The sequence below is a fragment of the Prosopis cineraria genome, unplaced genomic scaffold (genome assembly GCF_029017545.1).
Source record: "Prosopis cineraria cultivar Desert tree isolate PC_DT_omini unplaced genomic scaffold, ASM2901754v1 PC3, whole genome shotgun sequence".
NCBI classification, from domain to species: domain Eukaryota; kingdom Viridiplantae; phylum Streptophyta; class Magnoliopsida; order Fabales; family Fabaceae; genus Prosopis; species Prosopis cineraria.
The window spans coordinates 47710396-47728272 of record NW_026555334.1 but is presented as its reverse complement, the minus strand read 5'-3'; the positions used below and the strand labels follow the sequence as shown (position 1 = coordinate 47728272).

Sequence of the window (17877 nt, the reverse complement as noted above, 5' to 3'; positions counted from 1 at the left end):
CATTAAATGGAACAAACAAGAAAAAACCACAAGCTATAGAATTCAATTGAGAAACTTTAAGCTTTGATCAAACCCAACCAAAAAAAAAAACTCAGCTCACAGAGCTTTTTACTAATTTAAGAATTTTTCCTTAATAAATTTCTTAAATTTTAAAAAAGGAAAAAGAAATGAATAATTTCACCAGAATTGTGCCATGTTGCTTTTTCATTCAAATTAATTTATTCCAGCATTGTAAATTCGACTTTCCCTTTTACCAAGTGGTTAATTTGGTAACCTTGCCAATTTTTCAGGATGGAGATGTGGTTAACAAGTGCCTTAGAGCTCTCCAAGGTCTTGCGTCATACCACTACAAGGAGACTATTGCTGGTAGAATAGGTTTGGGTGCACACGGCACAGGTCTCAAGGATTCAAATGGGAACTTGCAGGAAGGCCTGCTGAGCTTGTTCCTTCGTTCATTGCTGCAGTTACTTCTTTTTGAAGATTACAGGTGAATAAGTATGCTACGGTTATTTGTATGTGAATATGCGAATGAACGACATGGCTATATAATTGAGTGGTTGCAAGTTGAATATTTTCCCTTCATTTGTTTCCTTAAGAAAAATGATCACAAGTTGAAATTGAAGGGAGGTAAAAGGGAAGAAGAAAGTTTAAATGCAAATTAGGTCAAGATAACAGATATTCTACCTCTTGGTTGATACAATTTTGTTAAATGCTATCTCTAAATTATCTGGTGATGCATTTTGTTCTTGTTTTGGATGAATTGTAGTAATAACTTGAAAGAATAGCATCTTTGCTAAAAAAAATTTCCTTTCATTTGTATGTTTTTTCAAATCAAAATCCCTCAGAAGTTCAGAACATTTTGAAACCTGACATACTGTCATTTGCATGCGACATGGTAAATGTGTGATTTAAGGTCCAATGCAGATGCATGCAAATCTGAAGTTGATGTGGGGATATTGTTGTTCATGTTTTCTGGCAAATTCGAAGCTTTGTTCTTTATTTAGTGTGCTGGAAGAGAGAGTTGCTGGAAGGAAAATTAGGGAGCTCAGTGTTTTGCAAGGAGACGTGAAGCATTTTCTGAATGACATATGAGAGGGAATCTAGCATCTTGAAAGCTAGTCAACTATCTTGTTTTCTTTTGGTCAAAAAAATAAAAACTAGTTTTCTTTTTGCAGTTTTTTTATGTACTGTGCGCTGTAGTAATATTCTTATAGTTGCTTATTCATATCCTCAATTCTATCCATCCTCATATTTGTAAGAGTTATTTTCCCCGTAATTGGCTTGAGTAATACAAAGAAGAGTCCTGTCATTCTATTGGTTTGCCCTTAACACAGGCCATATATATGTTGCAATTTAGTGAACTGAACTGCTTTCTAACTGCATTGATTTTCTTTTTGCAGTTGTGATTTGGTCAGCGCTGCAGCGGATGCTCTCCTTCCACTAATCCTTTGTGAGCAAGGCCTCTATCAGGTATGTATCTGAAACTTGCTCTGGAATCCTGAGTTGTAAAGTATGGGCATGCTTGCATAAATCTTCTCCAATGATTTCTTCCCCCTTCGATGGAGAATATGCGAGTCAATTTACATACATGGACTTCGTTTTCTAGACCAGCTATTTTCTCATGCGCCCCTATTGAACCAACAATTCTCTTTATAAAGCTATCGCTTTTTCCCCCTGCTTGATTTTATATACTCCTTTCTGGATTGCATTTGTTTACAGAGATTGGGAAATGATTTGATCGAACGACAATCTGATCCAAGACTCAGATCAAGATTGGCAAATGCATTACACACACTTACAAGTGCGAACCAGCTTTCTTCCTCCCTTGATCGAATTAATTACCAAAGATTTAGGAAAAATCTAAATAGCTTCTTAATTGAAGTTCGTGGCTTTCTGCGAACAATGTGAGGTGATCAACATTTTGCATACTGTTGTACAAAAGAGATACATCACTAAAATAGTTGAAATAGCAGCAGGAGGAGAAATTTTTTGAAGGTAATGGCGAGGACGGTTGAGTTTTTTTGGTTACAGGAACATTATCCGGTGACAAGATTTGTTTGGGTATACTAGTTGGGTCAAATCTATTCTTGTTCATTGTTAGCATCATGCATTCTAAATTTTGTTTTGGCAAAATATTTTTGATCGATCCATTCTTTTACGATTTATGTATTTGCCATATTGCAATCCAATCTTTTTACAACAGTTGCCGAATCTTAAAAAGAAAAAAAATCAAATCAAATGCTCCAACGCAGAAGACAAAAACAAGGATCCTGGTCGAGTCTGGACACTGGAATCAAGAGAAACCAATAATCTTGGCCTTTTTTTTTGTTTGACGCAAACCGTGTTTTTTTAAATGGGTAGAAAGATGTGTGTATATATAGATATATTATATATTAATATGCTACAGATATATTAAATCTGTAACTGATATCTGTTAACTTTGTATGTTTATATTTTTTAGACCTGCAAACTAAAAATATATGAAAAAGAAGTCCACATTTAATTAGCTATGTCCCCCTTCATAGGGAACAAACCCAACATGCATTTACCATATATCGACGCTGCAAAACACTTTGATGGTATCTTGTTAATGTTGTTCAGCACAAAAAGGGGAGATTTCTTTGTTTTTTTTTTTTTGATAACTAAAAGAAGGGGGGGGGGGGGATTCTAACTTATAACCTACGATACCTATGAATAGTACTTAGCATTCGCTTTGCAATAACAATATCAACTCTTAGCATATCTGCCTAACAGCCACATGCAATCCAACAGTACGCTTCAGGTCCATTCCACTTCAAGAGGTCAGACATTTAAAACGATACGTGCGGTAAATTATTACTGACGATTTCTTCCCCTCGTTTTTCAGTGTTTGAACATGACCAGCACAAATTCCAGGGATATAAACATGGACAGAAGGTAGATAAAAATATTTAGCAAATATGAAAAGACAAAACAGTACTTTGTGAACCGTGCTTTTTTATTCTTTCGGAAGCCTGAATTACATAATCCGGCCAACTTATTTGTGCAGGATACTCTTCCTGGGCAATTTCGATTTCTTCTGAGTTTGGTTCTGCCAAACAATATAAAAGAAATACTAAGCACAGTTTATAAGTGCAAGCAAGATACATGCTATTCTAAATCCAAAACAGTAAAGCTACCTTCTGTTTTTCCAGGGCCTCGTAATCTGTCCTCTCCTGCCACTTACTCTTGCGAAGCTTAATTGGCCGATTTCCAACATATTTACCTAAAATCAAGACATGAAAGATGGCATAGATTTAGCAATAAATTTTAAACGTCATTCTCAGCTAACATCTTAAGGACCACAAAAACAGGAGAGAGTAAAGCAACTCAACCAAAAAGTAAAAAACACGCGACTCTCTCAGCAGCAACAATTCATTGGATGATGCAACATGTTTATCAGTTTCAAAACATGCTCAAGGTACATGTTTGACCTATAGTCTAATTATGATCTCAAATATGAATTTCAAAACATTACCCTAAACTTTAAAAAGAAAATTAAAAATGAAAATTACAGATTCTAGTTAAAATTAGAACATAAAAAGATTTCAGTAGAAACGTATCAGAGACTGAAAACACAAAACACCTGGGAATACGATGGAGATGTAAGGTTCACATAACAAATCATGTGGTTTTTAAGTGTTGATTTGAACTGTCATGGACATATTCACTTTCTGGGATATTTCGATGGATAGTGTCATGTTTTAACTTTGGATATAAAAAATTGCAATTACTTCATCACTTAAGGATATGTAATTTCCCCCCGTTATTCTTTTTAAGTGTTGCTTAAATCAATTCATGCATCATATCAATAACAAAGTCAGGGCTAAACAGCATTTGCTTGTACTCCTGTAGGCATCTGTGCACGCATTTGTAGAAAATGTCACAAGGTTCGCATTAAAAACCCGTTTACTGACTTCAAATTTCAATAAGCCTAAACCCCTCAGACTTAAAATAGATGTGGCTTTGCAGATTTTCCATTGGAAAGCAAAAAAAAAAAAAAAAGAGATAGAAGCATAATAAAAGACAGGAAGAAGAAGAGAGAAGCACTAGTTTGCAAGTAACTGACCATTCATTTCTTTGAGAGCAGCAGCAAGGTCAGCAGGATTGGCAAAGCTTACAAATCCATAACCCTTCGTTTTTCCAGTCCGCTTGTCTCTGACAACCTACAAAATAATCAAATGAATTATAGTCATAGAAACAAATTTCTAAGTAAATTTGCAAGCACCGCAAACACAAGTTGAGTTGATTTGGAAGAATGACAATCAGAAAATTAGAAACTACAGCCTATCAAGAGCCTAAAGTTCTCAGAATAGTAATTTAAGATTAAAAAATCAATAAAAAAACTACAACGCCTCAAATAAAGACAATTGTATCCTCATTTACTATATATCTTCTACATCTGATATATTTCACCTGTTGAATTAATTATTGTGACATTCTGGATCAAGAATTCCTCAATAATTTTGTTCACAGGAGACTGTAAATATATATACAACTTACAGAGATTCCTATAAAGTAAATAGAATCAAATAAAATAAAAATATTAACTCCCATAATCTCATCTAATCATATCCCAATATCTAGGGAGTAAATCTCTTTAAGACAAATACATTTAATATTAGTTTGACTATTCTCACAATCCTCTTTGAGTTGAATCATAGATACTAATCATGTTCAACTTGCTCAAACAACTTTCAAAGGCAGGTTTATGTAACCCTTTAGTCAACACATCTGCTGCTTGAAAATTTGTTGGTAGAGAGGTTAAGCATATGAGTCCATCTTCCACTTTTTCTCTTATAAAGTGCCTATCTATTTCCACATGCTTAGATGGATGGGATTCAAAGCCATGTTTATGGCAGCCTTATTATCACAATACAGCTTTAGTGGTAAATACCCATCTCCAGCTTACTAATTTCTTGCTCCTTGGCTTCTACACAATCTCCCACATCCCATTTTCTTCTAATGCTTTCATTTCCTCTAGCACAGCCTCTTTCCATCCTGGTGTTTTAAGAGCCTCATAGATGTTTTTAGGAATACTAACATCATCAACATTAGCGATAAAGGCTCGATAACTAGGAGACAAAGCTTCATACGATAGGTATTTCTGAATAGGATGTTGTGCACATCACCGAGGTTTCTCTCTAAGGGCAATTGGCAGTCCCAAGTCATCTTCTAAACTCGTCCCTATTTCTGAATTTTCATTAATAATTTCACCTTCCTCTCCAAGACTTTCTTCCCTAACATCTTCCACCGGTTCAAATTCTAGTACTACCTCAGGTTTGTGGGCTTTTTTACCATGCTTCATCTTTCGTGTGTAAACTTTAATCTCTTTACCTTTAGCACCTTTGTTCTTGTCTCCCCCTAAACTTGCATTTTCTATTGCTTCTGGCATAAAAGAGACATGAGTTCAAGAGAAGTAGTATTAGGGTGTTCTTGGTCAAGAGAATAAATAGGAGAATACTCACAGTCACGATGATGGATTGATTGAAATTCACTCCAATTCTCCCTCTGAATTGAAGGAGAAGGATAAAAGGATTCATGTTCAGAGAAGGTAACATCATGACTAACAAATAAGCGCTTAGAAGAAGGATCAAAGCACTTATAGCCCTTTTGGGAAGAAGAATAACCAAGAAACACACATTTGATATCTTAAGGCTCAAGTTTGGAGGATGAGGAAAGGTGAACAAAGGCAGAACACCCAAAGATTTTTTAAAGGAAGAGTTGTCTCAAGATGGATGAGAGTGTGTTTGACGAAGGCACACAAGTAGAATAGAGTAGGATGATATTTTACTGGGCATGCGATTAATGAGGTAAGTAGCAATGAGAATGGCATCCCCCTAGAAGTATTTAGGGGGACATTTGTGGTGAAGAGAAGAGCACGAACAACTTCAAGTAAGGGTCGATTCTTTCGTTCAATCACCCTATTTCCCTATTTTGTTGAGGACTGTCAGTATAGAAGTTTTATGAACAATTCCCTTGGACTTAAGAAACTCACCCAAAGATTTGTTAACATATTCAATGCCCTTATCAGTTTGAAGGATTTTGATAGACTTGTGAAATTGATTTAATATCATGGTGCAGAATTCGATAAAAATAGATGTCACATCAAACTTGTCTTTTATTAAACAGAACCAGCACACATGAGTATAGTCATCAATGAAAGTAACAAACCACTTAGCATGAGTACAATTAGGAACAAGTAAAGGACCCCACACATCACCATGAACAATAGAAAAAGGTTGAGAGGGCTTGTACTCAGAGCATGGAAAAGAAAAACGATGGTGTTTGGCCAATTCGCAAATATCACAACAAAAAATAACTAGAAGTTTTATTAAATGATAATTTGAGAAACAAATGACTCAAATACTAAACATTGGGATGACCCATTCTTTTATATCGTAACAAAAGAACAACATTTTTGGAAGTAGATGCAAGGTTGCAGCAGAAACAAGACCAGGGATTATTCACGATTGATTCCAGTAATAGAGCCCACCACACTCCTCAGCACTACCAATCATCTTCGCCAATGAGAGATCCTAAAAAATGTAATAGGTGAAAAAGAAGTGAGCACTACAATGAGCTTTAGTAAACTAGCTTATGCACAAGTTACAAGCCAAATAAGGAACATGAAGAACAGAATCCAAATGCATAACTTCAGAAATAGTAATATTGCCCTTTCCAGCAATAGAGGAAGAGGTACCATTGGCTGTATCAATTTTCTCATGCCCACTACATGGGAAATATGATATAAATAATGTAGAATCCACAGTTATATGATCCAAGGCTCCAAAATCAACAATCCATTTAGACTTAATGGAACAAGTATTTGAAAGCATAATGAGAATTACCTTGTTTAACTACTGAAGCATTATGACAGGGAAGGTGGCTGCCTAGATTGTAAGGACTTAATCATGTCCATAAGTTTATTCAATTGGTCCTTATCAATAGAAGGTAGTGAACCCACTTTGTTAGGAGGATCAAAGATAACTTGATAGCCATGGGATTTACCCTTACGAGGTTTCCAATTAAGATGTGTTAGACCCATGAAGATCCCAACACTTGTCTTTCAAGTGGCCCGTCTTTTTACAATGGTCACACACTCTTCCCCTTTGCATCTTTGTGGACCTGGTCAAAATGCCTACTCACTAAAGCAAAAGATTCAGATTGAGGAAGAGTAGGAATAGGGGCACATAACATCACCTTGCGACGAGAGGCCTCTTGACGAACTTCAGCAAGCGTATCACAAGGAGAAGGTAAGGGGGAGCGAGCCTATATGCGGCTACGAACATCATCCAAAGATTGATAAATACAGGCCAAAAACTGAAAGACCTGCTCATCTTCAATTCATCGCTCATACCTTACTGCATCAATGGCACATGACCACTCCTCTCCTGTGTTGAGGTCAATTTCCTGCCAAATGGCAACCAAGTCCAACGAAAATTCAATTAACTACCGGTCTCCTTGTTTAACCTGCCAAATTTGTGTCTTAAGATCATAGAGCCGGGCACCATCTTCACCATCTGAATATGACTCCTTGACTACTTCCCATATATCTTGAGCTATCGGAAGAAACATGAAGGAATGCCGAATTTGTGGTGTCACAGCATTGATTGGCCACGAAGCTACCATGGAGTTTTTGATTTCCAGCTTCACCATAGCCTTCGAGTCTAATGCGTCTAGATCCTTTGAGTGGCCAATAATAAGACCTAGCTTGCCTTGTCCTCTAATAGCAAGTCAGTTTGCCTAAGCCCATTCACGATAGTTGCAACCATTAAACTTTTCTGTGACGAGGAGAAAAGAGGACACTTCAGCAAAACTCAACCCTTGGGGAGTGCGCCATGTGAGTATAGGAGCAAGTTATTCCCTACGCCAAAACCAGAATCAATCGTCTAAGGCTTGAGTAGGCTCAAGAACGGCTTTGGAGGTAGGTGTGAATGCGACTCTGGACAGCCACAACTATTGCCTTCGTACGACTCTGGGCAATGGTCATGAACAAGCGACTTGGTTTCATGCAACCCAAGACAACAGGAAGCGTCGCCTACGCGCGACTCTGGACAGCAAGACATGTTGCCTATGCACGACTCTGGATGTGGTTGTGCAGCTCTGGAACAAACGACCTTGACACTGTGCTGCTATCGTGCGAGTTCAACGTGGGTGAGGTGCTGACTAGAGATGCAGAACAGGAGTTGTTTGAGTTTGACACTAGTGTTGGACCATCGAAAGAATTTCCAAGTCAGGTGTGCAAGGCTTTGATACCATGTGACATTCTAGATCAAGAATTCCTCAATAATCTTATTCACAAGAGACTGTAAATATATATACAAGTTACAGAGAATCCTATAAAGGAAATAGAATAAAAAAAATAAAAATATTAACTCCCATAATCTCATCTAATCATATCCCAATATCTAAGGAGTAAATCTCTCTTAAGATAAATACATTTAATATTAGTTTGACTATACTCACAACTATGCACCAATTATTCTTTCCAATTGTGAATAACTGTTCACTTCTTCCTCCACTACCCCCTCTTTTACTGTGTCAGTTTAGAACCCAAAAAACTAAGTTCACAGAAGGTCACAATAGCCACCAAACATATCTATTCTTTACTCTTTTGAAAAAAAAATGTGTGTGTGTGTGTGGACTTAGTTTGCTAAGTTTGCCAGACGAGGCTTAGTTTGCTGGAGCCAAAGTGGGAGACTACGGGCATAAGAAATTAAATCCAGTCAACCAAAGTATCTTTCCATAGGGGTTCAAGATAGTTGGAAAGCCACCTCAAACAAGGAAATAAATCAAGACAGACTGGGGGAAACAGATAGACCTACTGAAAGATTCAACAGGCCTGCTAAAAAAGCACAGACCAAGAGTCATTTGGAATCTAACAGACTTAATGACCATATGTTGACTCTAAATGTCCACAACCAAAATTCAAAAGTCAACCTGACTGGAATGAACTGCAACTAACTTTTCGGATCTCCAGTCATAAATAAGACACCAAAATAAACCTCCTAAGAATGGATTAATTTCAAATTATAAGATTCTGAAAATCCAAGCATCCTAAACAGCATCTCAATGACACCATCTCAATTTTCTTTTAGCTTGTTAATGGGCAGCAGCTAGGGAACACCTCCGATGACAAAATAATAGGAAAATATAATTTTAAATCCATACACTTACTAGAACACCAAAAAATAAAAGTGTAAAAACCTATAACACCAAAAGAAAAAAAAATGCAGGCACTTATAGCAAAACTCAAACAAAATGCAGGAATTTAAAGTTACATTTTTCCCAAAATAATGCATCAATTCTAATCATAACAACATGTCTATCTAAATATAAGTTATGATACGGGGCCTACCTTAAGATTCACGCTCTGTTCCTTCAAATAAAAATCTGAAGAGGAAATAAAAATTGTTCACACTGACATGATTGTCACCAAAAGTGAAAGACGTAGTTAGATGAAAGATCCACTTACCCGTGCCATGTTAAAGGAAGGAAATCGAGAAAATGTTTTTGAAAGAACATCATCATTCACCTCATTACCAAGATCACCGCAAAAGAGCCGATAATCATCTGCCACATCCAATTTGATAAGAGACTAATTTATGATTTTAGCTTTTGAGAGAGGGCAGTATTTGATATCAAAATGACAAATTAATTTGCACCAGCTGTGAAAAAGAGAGCGTGATATTATATGACAGAATTTGGCAGGATGAAGGCATGTGTTACATTCTCAAACCACTAATTGAGTAGCCTGGGCCCATTTTAAATGTAGGTATAGGTAATACAGGAAAAATAGCATCTGGGCCTTAAAGAGGGGGGATGTCAACCAAAATACATACTGCTTATACACCACATGCAAGACCAATAAACAATCCTTGAAGCCCCAGAATGCCCAGAACAACTTTATTTCCATATAATAGTCGTAACTTCAAAGGAAATAAATTACGCTCCAAATGACTTACTACTATTGTCAATTTTGATGCTGACTTTCTGCATTACAGCAGTGACTTCGATTACCAAGGTATTTCTTTCAAAATCCACATGAATTGCATGTTGATAACAACATGTTTTCTTTTTAACTACTACATGAAAATACAACTGTCACCGTTCCACATTCTACATATCTGACGCAACTATTCAGAAGTTACATTTTTTTATTAAAAAAACTACTGGGTCAAAAGTTGTCCACCTAAATGGCTAAATTATTCAAATTAATCATCCAAAAAAGGGAGAAGAACCTAGTTATCTCAATGAGATGGGGAATCTAGTCTTTCATTCAAACTTGCTTGATATATTTCCCTTTCCATGGGGTTATCCATGCTTGAGCCGTATTCCACCAAAGCCCAAGGGTCCGTGTGCGCGTATCACACTACCTTAAACCATTTTCATGAAGATGCAACCCCCACATGGAGTCTCGATTTTTCCTTTTTTAAAAAGAAAGAAGGAAAGAGGAAGAGAGAGAACACATGATCACAGTTCAAAATCCTGAAAGACTCTCGACAGAGTTGAATTACGGACTATGAGGACAGTCGTGCCGAAGCAAGTTGATTATCCTTGCACTACCGTGACGAATTAAAAAATAGTAATTATATAAAAGAAACAGCATACTTTCTGGCCAGTCTGCAAGAGTGGGATCCTCCCATGTTTGGCCAGCAGCTTTGCGAGGAACTGCTTTCTTTTTGGGCTCCGCTTTATGCTCAATCTCACTATTTGCAATGGCCGCCTTGACACTCTCAAGAGCTTCAGGTGTAATTGCCTGTGCATCCCTTTGAAATAGTTGTTGCGCCTATTATTTAAAAAGAAAAAAAACGATAATAATAATAATAATAATGATTTTAGAAAAAAATACACAGTTGAACGTTCAATCGAGTCTTTTGGTTCTTATATTGCTATTCTCTAAGAGCTCTGTAACGAACCCGCTACGGGAGGAATATTAAAAGTTAAACAGCAGTTAAAAACGATGGCCTCCTACTATTCTTGCGTCAGAAAATGAAAAGGAATCAAAGGCAATTATCTCATTTTACGCAAAATAAATTAATAAATAAAAACTTAGCAGAGAAATCATCGCGCACGCATGTATTGCGCGCAAGAGCATCCACCGACCTGCTGATACTGTGGCAGAGAATACAAACCAGCGACCGGTGCCGGAGAGGGATAAAGGGAAGCAGGAGAAATTTGCACGGCTGGCGATGCCGCAGAAACCGCCGCATATGGTGTCGCATACTGCATTGCTAGGGATTGCTGTAGGTGAAAAGGCACGGGGAAATAGGAACCGTTGAAGTTGGTGAATTGCGAAGACACAGATGTAGCGACAGAGGTTGATGAAGTCGCCATGAACCGCAGATGAAAAGGAGTAATTTGCCTATAATTCAGCTCTTCAAGATAGGAGCAGATCAGGAGTGAGATCGTTTTGATCGCTAGGGCTTGGTTCCCCCGACTCGAATTGCCAGATAAAAGCTTCGATGTCTCCAGAAATTTCTTCCCCCACCCCCACGGTGGCGGGGCCACAAAAAGGTTCTCGCGCCTTCCGGTGCACACAACAATCCGATAACCGCGCCCGAGTGTGTGTTCATGGCTTTGTTTGGTTGGAGGTAAATGGAGGGGAAGGGAAGGATTTCATTTCTCTCATTTGGTTCAAAATTTTTAGAGGGGAGAGGCCTCTTATTTTTGGCTCCCTTTAAGTTGGGATTTTTTTTGAAGAAGAGTTAAATTTATTGACTAATTTATCCTCATTATTTTTATGAAATTATGATATTGCCCTTGAAACACAATAAACACAATCTGGCTTTCTTTTCTTGCAGAAGCTCGGTCTATCTCGTTGTGGGTCTTCTTTTAGCTTTCTCAGAGCTCTCGGTTTGTCAGAGCTCTTATTGTGCGTCTAATCTGGCGTGTTCGAAGCCCCGCCATGCGTCTTGTCTAGAGTGGTCGAAGCTCCCGACGTGCATTATCTCATCAAGTCCTCCTCTTCAAAGCTCTCACTGTGCATTGTTAGGTCAGATTCTTCCTCACAAATGCTCTATCTATCTTTTCTTTGAATCAATTCGCTTGATTTGTGTTTGATTTGAGCTTTGTCCTGGTTTTCTTCTTCGTTCTTCGTTCTTTTCTTTTTGTTCGGACCTTGTTCTGAGATTTAGGTTGTTCAGACCCTGTTCTGGTTTTCTTCTTCATTCTTTCTATACGGATGAAGCATTTAAGTTAACAATTAGAAGCTTATATGACAATTGCTATAAGAACGGTGCTCTGTAGAAAGGCCCACCGTTTTCTTCATTTTGATCCATTTCACTTGACTTAACTATCATCGATAAACATATCATATTTAATATTATGCGCTAAAATGCTGGTGTTTCTATATGTCCTGCAAAATTAAAACATCCACTGAGATGTCTTCTCTTGACACATCGAAAGGAATCCTTAAGATTGCTAAGTTTGGGATCTATGTGACTGTTCCCATCGTTCTTGTGTATGACTTTGCCAACAATTTGAAGAACATCCAGAGATTCATGGGAAATGTAATTTTCTGTTCTACATAAAAAATGTTCAATTTTATATTGCTGTTGATTTGCAAATATAGGTTTTTGTGATTAAATACTTTTGTTCTCTGTTTATAGTACAAAGCCTCTCATTCAATTGATTCTCTTGCATGGAAATTATTGAACTGATTTCTTTATAGTAATGTGGTCTCACAAACCAAAACCCTCTAGGGTAGGGTAAAGAAGAAAATTGTATTGATGGGATATTCTACTTTCAATTTTAATGGTGATATAAACTTCACTGGATTAAATGAGCTGCTTTTGGTTCATGGAAGATCATAATGGTGATAATTGTAATGCTTGCTTTTGGTTCATTTTGAATAACTAATATGCAATTTGCGCATATAAGACACGCCTTTCAATCTATAATATAAGATAACCTCTAAAATCTATGTTCTCTATTCATTTACCTCATAATTCGGTATCGTTTATATAGTTATTCATTCCCTGTTTGTTTGTTCTAAAATTGTTATTTGGATGCAAGAAAGCAATCAGTTTTAGGTTTTGATTTTATATAGAAAAAGAGTTGCCGTCATGCTGCACGTTGCCATCGTTCCTAAGACTCTTTCATGGTCTGTGAATGAGATTAATTGGACTAGTTAGAAAGGCCCACCATTTTCTTCAATTTGTGGTGCTTTGTAGAGTCACAGAAATCTTGTTTTCCACTCGTACTATATATGATCATTGTTTTCTACTGATGAAACTAAATCTTTTGCTCTCATTTATGATAATTGTGGCTTGTTTATTGATTTTTATTATTCTTCTTGGTTGCTTTGTTAGATGAGCAAGGAATCTAAATATCTTTTACTGGTACAACATTGGTTTGAATTGCGTCGAAGAGCACTAGCTCTTCTTCCTTGTGTCCTTATAAAAGTATGTGCAAGTAAGATGTATTCAAAAAAAAAAAATAAGTTATAGTTTGAGTGGCAAGAAAGAAATGGTACGTGATGAAATAATGAGCCGAATAAGTGATAGTCCCTCTAGTTGAAATATCATTAGAATGACTCCTAGAACTTTTTTAGAATTATGTGGTATGTTAAAAAGAGAGGCTGGCCTGCAACCCACGCAATGGTCAAATGTGGAAGAAATAGTTGCAAAAACTCTATATATATTGACACACAATGCAAAAAATCGTGAAGTGAATTTTTGGTTTAGGTGTTTTGGTGAGACAATTAGTCGCCATTTTCATCCAGTTTTGACAACTATCATTGACTTAGAAGAAAAATTTCTTGTTCAACCTAATGGCTCAACCATCCGTCCTGAAATTAAAAAAGATAAGAAATTCTTCTCATATTTTAAGGATTGTGTTGGTGCTATTGATGGAACACATATACGAGTCAAGGTGCCTTCTTTAGATGCTCCTAGATATCGTGGTAGGAAGGAATTTCCGACACAGAACATGTTAACAGCATGTACATTTGATCTAAAGTTTACTTATGTGCTCCCTGGATGGGAAGGTATTGCATCTAACTCAAAAATTATTAAAAATGCATTAACACGAGAAGATAGGCTTATAATTCCTAAAGGTAAATATTTTACCAATTTTGATAAAGTTTATATTTGTGATTGTAAAATTATTATAGTAATTATTTTTCTTTATGATAGGTAAATATTACCTTGTTGATGCTGGATTCATGTTAACAAGAGGACTTATAACACCTTATTGAGGAGTCCATTATCATTTGAAAGAATATTCAAAACAGAATCTCTCCCTAAATTATAGAGAGTTAGTTAACCTTTGACATGCAAAGTTATGCAATGCCATTGAACGTGCTTTTAGTATTTTGAAAAAAAGATTTTTTATTCTATCCAATACAACTGAACCTACATATGGGATCAAAGCACAAAAAATGATAATATATGTATGTTGCATTCTTCATAACTTCCTTGTGAGTATAGACCCTATTGAAGATCTTTTAGAGGAAGTTGATGCTGTTCTTGTAAGAGAAAACCATTCAAATAATAATAACCGTGCTCAAATAGGAGACAATAATGAGGCTGCTCGAGGTGAACTTATTAGAAAAAATATAACCAATCAGATGTAGGCAGATTATCAAGAACATTTGGCTGCTCTTGAGGATGAATTTGATGATTGAATTTTTATTTTCTTAATAAGTTAGAACCTATTGTATTATTATAGACATTTAAATATGTTGTATTATTACATTGACTTATATTGAGTTTAATTAAGGTTTGATCAGATATTGAAATTTGTTATTTTATTGACTTTTATTTGCTTTATATTATTTGTTTAGTTTGACATTGAAATTTGATTAGCTTTTCATATTGGGATTAGTATTATGTGATTATGTTGTTATGTAATAGGATGGCACCAAACAATAATAAGGAGATTGTAAACTAGACAAGATTCATAGATGATACTCTCGTTGATGCTTTCATGAATGAATATAATGAGGGTCACAAAGTTAATGGTACTTTTACCACTACAGCTTATGATAACATATATAAATATTTGAGTGCTTTATTCGGTAAACAAATTGACAAGAAAAAGGTGAAAAATTGATGGAAAACTTTAAAGAGAAACTTTTCAGATGTTTATGACATTTTCAAAAGTTTGAGTGGGTTCGCTTAGAATCCAATAACTCAAATATAGGGATGTTGAGCCTGAAGTTTAGGATGCATTAATTGAGGTAAATTTTTTATATATGCATTGATTATATTATTCTTTTGTAATTTCCTACATATTCATAGCTATACTTGTTTAATGATCTTTGAAAATGGAAAAGTATGCATTTGCAATTGAATTGCTTTTGTAATTTCACTTGTTTCAGGTTAAACCTAAAGCAGCATTATAGAGAACTACTCCTTTTCTAAACTATGAAAAAATGATGATATTATATAAAGTAGATAGAGCTAATGGAGATGAGGGTGAGACAGCACGTGAGTGAAAAAAAGACGTCGTTCTTAGGAAGAAGTCATTGAAATCATTAATGACATTAACAATATTGTCTCACAAAATAGAGCCACAATTAATGTTGAGCTTGATGGACAAAAAAACTTACCAAGACAAGAAAACTCACCTGACCAAGAGCACTCACCCACTATTACTAGTGCATGTAGCAAGAAGACAGAGAGGGTGTCTAAGGAGAATGAGGCTAGTCTAAATGAGTTGACGGGAGCAGTGTTAGCTGTGGCTGAGGCAATTCAACAAGGAAATGTGATGATAGGACAGTTTCAAGAAGGTGCCATAATTATCAGGTGAAAAAATTTGGAAAATGCTTAAAAAGTGTGGGATTGATGCTGCAAAATTACCTGACATATATTGGTTTCTTATGGCTAATAGTGATAGGCTTAAAGCAGCAACTCAATGTCCAGCACCAATACGAAAGGAAGTGATGATGAGGATGTTTTATAGTTCTAATTAGATGATGACTTTTATTAGTAATTTTTGTATATTTTGTTAGCTAGATGCTCAAAATGTGGTTCTTAAGCATGATTAATATGTTAGATGCTCTTGCCCAATATATTTTGTTATTAATGATTATAATTATTGCTACATTGTTATTAAGAACGAGCATTGTCTTGTGCAATTATTGAGGGTATAAAATCATTAGTTTCATTAATTTTTTCACAAAGTATTGTTTAATATCTAGATTAATTTACTAATAAGATTATTTAATAGTATTTTTTAATTTACTTATTTAGGATGAAGAAGTAAAAAAAAATTGATAAGCTTAGGGTAATTTAAAAAAAATTATACAATTTGAGTTGATATGTAAAATAGATTTATGTGATAAAAGGTTAAAAAATAAAAATATTATTGTACAAGGGTATAATGATAATTTAATTATTATCTCCCCTCCTAAACCAAACAAAAGATCAATAAAAACCCCTCCCCTCCTCTCCCCTCTAATCAAACCAAATAAGGTATCTTAAAAACCCTCCCTTCCCCTCAAACCAAACATAGCCTACGGGTTCGTCTTCATGCTCCTTCGATCTAAGCAATTCAGATTTTAATTTAAAATCATTCAAATTTAAAGTTTTTAATAGCGATAACTTATTTAATAAATAATTTAGAAAAAGCTGATTATTTAATTCTTAAAATTATAATTCAATTTTTAAATTTTAACTCATTGTAATTCAGTTTTTATAATTTTAACTTATAACTCAATCCCTAAATTTTAACTCTTATAACTCAATCTCAATAGTTTTAACCAATTAAAATATTGCTCTCTATATTTTAAAAAATAAAATTATTTAAAATTTAGGACCTAAATTTTAAAATAGTTTTACTCTAGGAGTCCTGAATTTTAAAATAGGTTTAATCTTTATAATTTTATTTTTTTAAGTATAGAAATCAATATTTAAATAATTAAAACTATGAGGACTCAATTAAAAAATTAAAATTCAAGGACTGAATTTCAATCAAGCTAAAATTATATAAACTTAGTTACAACGAATCACAGTTTAAGAATTGAGTTGTAATTAAGTCAGAATTACAGGTACCCGATGATTAATCTTCCTAATAATTTATCATTAATCTAAATAGTTTGATTTGATATTAAAATTTTTATAATTTTTATAAATTAATCATTTACTTTGAACAAACTATATTTAATATTAATTTTTTTAATAAAAACAAGGATAATACTCAAATGGGTACTTTTGAAAGAAATAATTTTAAAAAAATTATAAGTTAAAATTTTAAACTTAAAGTGTCCAGAGTAAATCTGGATAGTAAATTTATTAAATTATAAAAAATTTTAATATTAAATTTAAATAGTTCAAATTAGATCCAAACTCTTTATTATAAATAATTTTTTTATAATTTCTTGTCCAAATGAAATTATCTGAATGGCTCATACTGAAGTTGATTCTGTGTGGCTATCAAGCATTAAGATCTCGTGCCCTTCTCAAAGTTAACGGACATCTCATATACACAAAATTGCTTCATGGAGATGTTCCATCCCCAACTACTGCACCTACAACCCATATAATTTCAGTTGCACACCAAGAAATTGAATTGCTCATTGAACTGGCCAACATCAAGATTAAGGGTTCAATTAATATTGAATCGAAAGTGAAATCAAGCTCACGTAAACTAATTTATTTTAAAGTATACATAGATTAATTCAAATAAAATTATTTTTAAAACAATAAATTTACCTAATAATAAGATACTAAGATTAAAGTGACAAAAATTTGCAGATAAAAAAATAATAACTGGTGTGTATTGTATAATGCTCCATTTAATCTCATTTATAAGACATATTTTAAAAGATCTATTTAATCTCATTTATAAGTTACAATACAGCTTTTTAGATAATATTTAAAAAGTATTTTTAAAATTATCATAGAGAGA

At 34.8% G+C, this 17877-nt stretch overlaps 2 protein-coding genes and 1 long non-coding RNA gene across 6 annotated transcripts in view; 2 read left to right on the top strand and 1 right to left on the bottom strand.

Annotated features, from left to right (window-relative positions):
- The window catches only part of LOC129304991 (uncharacterized), a 28264-nt gene extending 26101 nt beyond the window's left edge, over nucleotides 1–2163 (top strand). For all 4 annotated transcript variants that reach the window (XM_054944870.1, XM_054944869.1, XM_054944868.1 and 1 more), the window contains 3 exons: nucleotides 291–487; nucleotides 1401–1470; nucleotides 1720–2163. In XM_054944870.1, the coding sequence (XP_054800845.1) occupies nucleotides 291–487; nucleotides 1401–1470; nucleotides 1720–1908 (456 nt within the window). In that variant the 3' untranslated portion in view covers nucleotides 1909–2163. The remainder of the gene's footprint in view (nucleotides 1–290; nucleotides 488–1400; nucleotides 1471–1719) is intronic.
- A 646-nt stretch (nucleotides 2164–2809) lies between these two features.
- On the bottom strand, nucleotides 2810–11594 carry LOC129304992 (uncharacterized). The gene is made up of 6 exons (XM_054944882.1): nucleotides 11128–11594; nucleotides 10633–10810; nucleotides 9497–9594; nucleotides 4088–4184; nucleotides 3159–3244; nucleotides 2810–3070 (listed from the first exon to the last, which is right to left on the bottom strand). Exons 1-6 carry the CDS (start codon nucleotides 11356–11358, stop codon nucleotides 3017–3019), a joined length of 744 nt encoding a protein of 247 aa, XP_054800857.1. The 5' UTR covers nucleotides 11359–11594; the 3' UTR covers nucleotides 2810–3016.
- On the top strand, nucleotides 11474–16092 carry LOC129304993 (uncharacterized). Its single transcript, XR_008591837.1, has 3 exons — nucleotides 11474–11615; nucleotides 11826–12016; nucleotides 15347–16092. It is a non-coding gene; the product is annotated as an uncharacterized LOC129304993 (long non-coding RNA).
- Nucleotides 16093–17877: the final 1785 nt, after the last annotated feature.